Source organism: Mya arenaria, chromosome 3, assembly GCF_026914265.1.
Source record: "Mya arenaria isolate MELC-2E11 chromosome 3, ASM2691426v1".
In the NCBI taxonomy this organism is placed as follows: Eukaryota; Metazoa; Mollusca; class Bivalvia; order Myida; family Myidae; genus Mya; species Mya arenaria.
In genome coordinates, this window is record NC_069124.1 from 58721507 (window position 1) to 58730626 (window position 9120).

Here is a 9120-nt window from a genome sequence, read left to right on the forward strand (position 1 = left end):
CAATGAGGTTACATAACTCCATATCATTAATACAAGTTATGGCCCCTGATTGACTTAGGTTAAAGTTTTAGGCAAGTAAAAGTTAAGGACAAGTTGGGATTTAAATAAAAACAACTTCTATACCTTTCATTCAATGCACTTAATAAAATTCAAAATTAATTACGACCATCTTACAACAAGAAACATAACTCCATTTTAACCCTAAATACAAATTATGTCCCTGGATTTTTTTATTAATTTTTTTTTGACAGGCACATTTTTACATTCTTAAGCAGTTTTTATCCAAGGGAAAACAAGGAGGGCTATACTAGATGGCCCTTGAATTATTATTATTATTATTTTTTTAATTTTATTTTAATTTCTTTTTAAAGGCATATTTGTATATTCTTTACCATTTTTTCATAATGGGAAATCAAGTTATTTGAATGACTTGCGTCATTTTTTGGGTGGTGGGAGGTCAGCATCAAAGTCACCTTATGTATTGAATAATTTTAGTTACGTTTGACATAAATAGAAATAGGTAATATTACATTGTTATTGTATTCACTTCTAAGTCAAAGCGGCAAAGTCGAGTGCGCTGTCTTACGACAGCTCTTGTTTGGTATGTCAAAGGCCATGTTTACAGTTATCATTAAGCATTAGCATATACCTATGTAGATCTGCAAATTTCAATCAGTAAGGCAGATCTTTCAGCACAATTGTTTCACAGTGGACCGTGGGACTGGACTGATGTGTTGCTCTTGACCAGTTTATGGTCCCTTCTGTTTGTTTATGTTAATGGATGCAAGATTATGGTCACCAGTGTCCTGAAAACTAAGCTCGGTAGTCACTAGAGAATGTGTTGACAGAGGACCATGAAACTTCAGTAATATGTTGCGTTTGACTTAGTAATGCCCTTGTTAGTTATGGAGTCAGTATCTGTAGGTCAAAAGTCAAGGTCATGGTCATCGATAATACATTAATGCTGTGAAGCAAATGTTTCTGACAAAGTGATGGTCAGAGGGTATAATGTTTTACACATTTCTATTGATTTTGAAAACTTTGTCAGCACAACAACTTGGTGAAGGATGTATACCATTTAACTCAATTATTTTGTTGCCCTTCATCAGAAGATGACCCCTAGTGTTTTAAGGAATAGCAGGTCAAGGTCAATATCAATGTAAATTACTGTCTTGTTAAAACATATTTATGTAGTCTAGCAAAACTTTCTGACAAGAAGAACTCTGGGGCATATATTATTGTTATCTTCTGTTAAAATCATAAATTACAATATATATTTGGTTCAAAGATGCCAGTTTGAAATATCCAAAACAGTTTCCTTCTTCTAAAATGGTGGTATCATTCTGTCTTATGATGAACAACTATATGTATTAAATAAAAAAATAAGAAAAAAATAGCTTTGAGTTCTATATGCCAGCAACATTAGGCTGAAACCTGAGTGTTGATGATAACTGAAAGAGCATTTAAGCTACCGGTATTCAAATAAATATTTGTATGTTAAGGTACTCCTATATAAAGCGGGCTCTTGTTTAGTTTTGTGTACACAATACGCAATGTTTTGTATGTTTAACATAGGTCTGCTCCCGAGTGGACCGATTCCAGACATGTTTCCTCCAAGTCTGATGTCTGGAGCTATGGAGTTGTACTCTGGGAAATGTTCAGGTGGGCAAAGGTTTTATTTCATTATTTATGGATGTGTGTGAGAAAGAGATGATAATAGGGGGTCTTAATATATAACGGTGTTCATAATGTTTAAGAATTGTTGACAAACACGGCTGTGCAAAATACTTTTAGAAAAAAAAACTCAAAAGTGTATAATATATTTATGGAATGCTTATGGAAACAGAGGCACCATATGTTTGGATACTATTCTGTTTGGTAGTTATGGCAATGATCCAAAGATGAACAGTATCAACCCCAGTGACTTTGTCACCAAGCTGATAAAAGGGGATCGACTCAAGTGTCCGAGAAACTGCCCAGACCATTTTTACCAGTTCATGCTTCAGTGTTGGGACAAAGACCCAGAGAGGAGGCCAACTTTTACCATGTGCAGGAATAGGTTAGTTTATACTAATTTCATTTACATGTAAACTCTAGCACAGACTATTTTGATGAAAGCTGCTAGCTTATAGAAATATATTGTGTCTGTTCCCTTGACTCAAACTAGTATTAATGTGAGATAGTAATATGAGTGATTAATGACTATGTGGAATGCTTATTGTGCTAACATGATATATTACAGATGAAGTGTTATTCGAACATTCACAATATAATTGACCAAGACGATTTATTTCTTTTGTTGACAGGCTTGATGAACAGCTTTCTTCAAATGTCCAGGTGGACGACAAAAATTGCCTTGGAAAGGTATTGTTACTGCACCTTGCATTTTTTTTATAAATTTTTAAAATACAGTCTTTAAAGTCGTCAAATTTGGAATGCAGTTAGTATTTAACTGGGGTAAAATTGTAGGCTGAATATTTCCGCCACATTACTACTATTACAATCATTTGAAGTTCCTTGGACTGAATTTGAAACAGTTTTCTGATCAGTGCTTAAAAGCAGCATTTACTAGAATAATTATGGGAGCACCTGACACATTAAAATCGTGGAATTCATGTGTTGATTTCATTGGCAATTTATTTCTAACCAATCAATGAGAGTTTCCATTAATAATTGAATATAGTCACAAATATGGTAGAAACACGAAATCAATTTAATATATATTTATACTACCATAATTAAACTGTATGAAACTGACCGATATTTATTATATCAATTAACCCATTTCAACACAAAACAGGGTGATTTTGGAGCTGTTTACAAGCACCAGTGGTGTGGTCAAGAAGTTGCAGTGAAGATTTGCACATCTCCTCCTGATAATGCGAGGTTTAAAAGAGAATTCACTCTTCTCGAGAAGTTAAAGAATAGAAGCCCAGACAAGAATGGGCATCCGAACATTGTCATGTTTATTGGACACAAGGAGCTAGATGGTAGGATTTCAAACCAAATTTTAAAATTCTCATTTTCGTCAACCTGTCAAAAACCTCCTGCCCCAATGTTTTGAGTTGACGAGAAGTGGTTGAAAGTCTGGATAACAGCACCCCTTGATTTTAATTTAAGAAAAGAAATGAAAATCAAATTTACCCACCCTCCCCATTAAAAAAAAATATGTTTGGATGAGAATTTTGTGTTTCTTTTGGTTTTCTACGGGTTTGGGAAAGTAGTGCCGAAACTTTGTGCAATTTTAAAGAAACTGATATCATATAATATATTTATAACATGTTTATAAGTTTATAACATTTGTTAATGATTTGTAATATCATTTGCATATTCATTGCTTAAAATCATTATTTATAGTACCAATAACATATACTTCCAGATTACATTTATCACAAATGAACTTAAACTGAGTTATTATTTTTCAGACCCACATGTTAAGTTTGCCTACATGATGGAGCTTATGAAAAATGGCTGCCTTTCTGATTACCTGAAAGAGCCAAAAATGTTGTATGATAGCAAAATGAAGTGCCTTATAGACATTGCTCAGGTAACTTCATGTATGTTAGGAATCTTTTAAATATGACATGTTGGCTGGTTGAACTTATTTATTTCAAACTTAATTGTAAAGAGGAGTAAAAGAATCAAGTTGATATGTATTATCTTGAAGTCATTGTTTTGCTCTTGGGTAAACATCCGGGGAACGTTTCAGTAAAGATCTTACATGTATTTGATTTTCGTCATAGATTGAAATAATCCTATTGTCATAGTGTCCATATTTTGCTCTATATTTGTGTGAATTGAACTCTAGCAAACATTAAAAATAAACATGAAGTTAATATTAAGAAACCGTGTGAGTGTGCCCCTCTGGTTGCAAGACGAGATGCAGTCACATTTACCATTTGAGAACACTCTTTTTAAAGTAATTTTGCTTTTCAAATTTTAGTTCAACAAAAAATTTATTTTCACAAAATTCTTCCAGGGAATGGAATTCCTTTATGACAACATCATTATTCACTGTGACTTGACGGCAAGGAATGTGTTATTGACATCTGACCTCACAGCAAAGGTGGCGGACTTTGGTTGGGCGAAGGAACTGGAGAATGATTGTGAAAACAGTACATACAGGAGGACTGATTCTCAGTTTAAACTACATGTATTATGGTAATGATGATGATTGTGTAGTATTTGATATTTTCTAATCGCAGCATTCTGTTTTGAAGAGATGGTCCAAAGGTTTTAAAACACTGGTGTTGTCCGAGTCTGGCTGACAGCAGAGTCAAGCAAAGACTTCATGTTTTGTCCTTTACTATTTTATTTCACATATCCTCAAAACTTGTTTCACATGCTATAGTTTACAATATACATGTTTTTAGCAATTTCCACTTACATCTAGCAAAATAGTTATGAAATAACTTTTACGTATGTTTTGTCCATTTACCTTTGGTTTTTTTCTATATGTGTCTTATATTTGTTTAGTTGAGTAAATAAACCTTGGATAACTGCAGCTCTTAAAAACTCATTTTTGTGTTCTTTTGAGTAAATAATTTTGAAACCTATAAAATTTTAATTACCATACAGGGCTCCTCCAGAGGTTCGTAGGGGGACATACTGTCGGCAGTCAGACATCTGGAGTTTCGGCGTTGTATGCTTAGAGGTCTTCTTGGATGGAGGAACCCCAAGGTTTACCAAACCCTCCCAACCCTCCCCATACTCCGATCCACAGGAGGAGCATTGGGCCCGCCTCGCTCAGAACGAGAGATTCCCGAAACCTTTGACCTGCCCCGATGAGGTTTACGAGATCATAAAGCTGTGCTGGCAGAGTGATCCACAACAGAGAATACCTTTCAGAGACATTGTTAAGGAATTGATAAGGTATATTTGCATTTTACAGTGAATAATACTGTAGTCAACCTTGTAACTAAAAAGTATGTGCAGGTAGATTTAAAATAATTCCTTAGTCAAGAAAACAAATGGAATATTTATGATATTTTACCGGTCAACTTTCACTAAAGCAAAATAAACTTGTTCACTTTTTGAATATAGTTCATAAGAGCAAAGCAAAAAGAAGGAAAAAATGTGAATAGTAACAATGAATGAAGTTAAATGTAGTCACAATGGCTTGTGTGTTATTTTCAGGATCAGGGCTTCTTAATAGGTCAGCCCCAGAGAAACTGATGTGACCCTATTTTGGATATATCCCTGAAAGGAACGGGGTTTCGCCTGGAACAAATAACAAACTCCAGGTTTAGCTAATCTCAGCTCAAAAATGAAAAATGCTTTTTCAATGGAGATATACCTGTGAAGTTAATAGTTGTTATCATTATTCAGTTCTATGTTTGTGATTTTATTGCATAATGTCATATTAAGAAAACATGTGGAAATTGGTCTACTATCTTGCCATACTCAATTTTATCTGAACAAACTTTCAAGCAGGCTATGATCGATATTTGTTAAAATTTTTTGGAGGTTTTCTTTAATTGAATATAACATATTGTTATGTATTCTTATTTTCATATCTCTTGGTTAAAGCTGTGTTTTTGTTGTAAATGTGAATACCTGAACAAGACTCATGTTTCCAGACAACACCACATATTTTCATTGTGATGAAAGACTGTTAAGTGCTACAATACTAATCATTGGAAAGTCCTGTGATATTGTCTAAGATATGTAATGTTATTATACATCACGTGACCTGCCCATGTTAATTTCTCATACACCCATCATGGGCAATTTCTTACTGTCACACTGACAGTACCGTTTTGACCGGTTGACATTATTACTGTCACATAGCACGCGTGTCTAAAAATAGGCGGTTTTTTTGTTTCCCAAGTCTGAGGTGGTAAGCGCTTATTAAAATGTGTTGTAAATCTGGGTACAACCGGTGTTTGCCTTATTTCTAAGCGACATTTGCAACAAAATGACAGCTAATATAAACAAACAATAATTACAGAATAAATTGATTGAACTTGAAGGTTGTGTAATGGTAAAAAATCTTTATATATGTATATAAATGTAACTGTGTTCTGTATAATAAAATAAATATTGCATGACTTCCAGTGTGACAGTAGATATTGTCAACATTCGGGTAAATACTGTTATCCTCGGCTTCGCCTCGGGTAACAGTATTTCCCTAATGTTGACAATATTTACTGTCACACTGGAACCCATGCAATATTTATATAATATTTAATGGTTCGTTGAAGGGACATATTTCGTTACAGATACTTCGAAATGCAAAGTTAACATTACTTAGAAATGCAAAGTTAACAGTAAATGAGCCAGTAGCTAACGTTTGTAACCTAGGCAATATTGCTATACCTTGTTTCGATGGGAATGAACTCCTGCTTTGATGTCAAATGACCTGTAATTTTTAAATGACATTTGACCTAAATAAAAAACATCTTTAGATTAATCAAAGTGGTCGTTTCTACCAACGATCTAGCATAACATATGAACTACTGCAGTTTAAGGTATTGTGAGATCACTAATATTGTTAAACTGCAGTCATTTATGTACTATACCAGGCTTGGCTATGACTCTCATATCCCCAGCTAGTAAGTAATCAACACACAATCAGTTTGTATATGGGCATTTATTTAATGCTGTAACAAAAATATACATCATTTGTATAAACAAGTTAAATGTTGATGAATTATCTGGCGGCCAAAACCGCCACCAAGATGAAATAGTACAGAAATCTGCAGAATTGTGCAGTAATGAAAACATTAATTAATACAGACATACAAACATGTGAAATAACACCCTTATATACAAAAGTGGCTAAAAATACCAAAATGGGTGTGGAGTAATGGAAACAGTTCTTTAACACAACTGATGTGAAATGTAAACAGAATATACAAAGTGGATAGAAAAAATCAAATGGTTAATACAAAGGTTTATATAGTTGATACAAGTTTGACTAGACATAATTTATTGTATAATTGTTGTGGAGGAGGTGGTAATTGATTTTTTAGCGTTTCACGCAAAGCTTGTTCGCTGAAGACAAAGAATAATGGCGAAAGTGATTTCATTGGTTTGTGAAAGTCACGTGGTATCCATCCTATAAGCTGATTGGTAATCAAGTCAGGCGAAATAAGTCTGTCAGTGAGACCTCAAAGCAATTAACGCTTGTCGTTACCACGAAACAGGTTACTTGCCAAACCAATAAATGAAATGGCCTAGCAAGCTACAATAAAACATTCATGTACCATAAATGTTATGTATGTACTATACCAGGCGTGGCTATGACTCTCTTATCCCCAGCTATTGCTGGTAGGAGTGAACTCTTTGAAAAATAATTATAAAGAAAAAAATAATATTTTAGGTTAAATGTCCCTAAAAGTATGACACCAAAGCAATAGTTCATTCCCTTTAAACTACTGTGGTTTTTGTTATTGTTTGTGTTTACTTATGAAGTGCTTTCAATGCAATGACCCCCAAAATTTTTGCCCTGATGAGGAAATTCAACATCTCAGCATCAGAAAACCTATTTGATTTTGGCAAAATTTGGCGATACCAACATGAAACTTAATATATATATATATATATATATATATATATCTACTTAGGGCATTAAGGTGACCGTATATTTTTTACGGCATTAAGGAGACAATTTGTATATTTTTTGTTTTATACTTTATTTTGCTTTTTTGTTGATAATTTAGTATTGAAATGATCATTTATTATGAGTACAAAATTTAGGCTTCTTAAATTAATTAACAAAAAATATACGTAATTTGCGGTCTCCTTAATAATTTGTAAGTATGTTGCAGGTTTTAAGGGGACAGGTATATATGTAGAAGGGTTTATGGAGACCAGTGTATATATAATATTATTTTTGAGGCATTAAGGGGACCATCCATATTTTATGGCATTAGGGGGACACATTATATATATTTAACTTTTGACAGTATAGGCTCCCGTAACCTTAAGAGACAACTTGGTAATAGTATTTTTTATAATTGTGTATAATAAATCCACAAACAATGACCAGTCGAAACGGGAGGACTGCAAATTTCATAGGATATTCATCGGAAATCTTTTACAGACCATCTCATTCATTAAATGCAAGTCAGATTCAGTCACTTGGTCTCTGTACCGTTTGATAAACAAAATATATAATGACCAGGGGCGGATCCAGGAATTCTCGTTAGAAGGGGGCGTTACTTAGGGGCGTTTGCAGGAGGATTGAGGGTTACTCAATCAAGTAATTTTTAACAATTTGTAGTCGGAAATGATGCATTATGTGTATATATTATTATTTTCTTCTCATATATTGACACAAAAAGTAAACTTGGACGATTTTAGAGGGAGCGCACGCCAACTGCACCCCTTCTCAATCCGCTAGTGAATGGTGACATAATATTTGATATAGTATGGTTAAATATAACTTTCAGTTGAATTATATAGAAACTGTAAATGCTAAATACAAGTTCTGTGCTTGTAAAAAAACAATAAAAGTTTCGTCTGCACACGAATGTGTCTGTTAACGCTTGAACAGTTATATAGCTCATGATTAAAGAACATTGTTCATTGGGTTCATTGTGACCCATGGAAGTTTTTTTTTATTAAATTCCAACTTCCCCTTAAATTTTACTTGCCTAAAAGTTTAACCTAAGTCAATCAGGGGCCATAACTTGTATTAAGGATATGGAGTTATGTAACCTCATTGGCTTATGGTCCTGAACAATTGTGTGAAGTATTAAGTCAGTTTAATGAAGGGTATAGAACGCCTTAACCAATAGGCTACGGAGACGGTTTTAATGCATGTACTCAATTGCAGATTCAGGGGGTGTTGGGGGGGGGGATCGGTCCCAGCGCGCGCGCCGCCCCCACCCCTTTAAATCGTCCGTTTATAATACGTTCTCAGTCAACATCGGGAAAAATACAATATTAAGATTAAATTTGCTCTATTTCGGACTATAAATGAGGGGAGTCTAACCCCCACCTGGGTCCAACATTTTAAGCCATTCAATTTCTGTTCTGAGGGAGGGGCGGATGTGGAAAGATTAAGCCCATGAGTTTCACGTACCCCTTCTTAAGTCAATTCCTGGATCTGCCACTGATATCTGTAATCGGATTTTTGTTTTATAATGTTATAGTTCCTTTAAACAGTTTAAA

General features: G+C 34.2%; 1 protein-coding gene across 2 annotated transcripts in view; it reads left to right on the forward strand.

The window, feature by feature from the left end:
* LOC128226841 (uncharacterized) overlaps nt 1–5971 on the forward strand; it is a 39788-nt gene extending 33817 nt beyond the window's left edge. For both annotated transcript variants that reach the window (XM_052936918.1, XM_052936919.1), the window contains exons 19-26: nt 1576–1662; nt 1883–2059; nt 2307–2364; nt 2801–2990; nt 3426–3547; nt 3980–4161; nt 4579–4872; nt 5137–5971. In XM_052936918.1, the coding sequence (XP_052792878.1) occupies nt 1576–1662; nt 1883–2059; nt 2307–2364; nt 2801–2990; nt 3426–3547; nt 3980–4161; nt 4579–4872; nt 5137–5152 (1126 nt within the window). In that variant the 3' untranslated portion in view covers nt 5153–5971. The remainder of the gene's footprint in view (nt 1–1575; nt 1663–1882; nt 2060–2306; nt 2365–2800; nt 2991–3425; nt 3548–3979; nt 4162–4578; nt 4873–5136) is intronic.
* The last annotated feature ends 3149 nt before the right edge of the window (nt 5972–9120 follow it).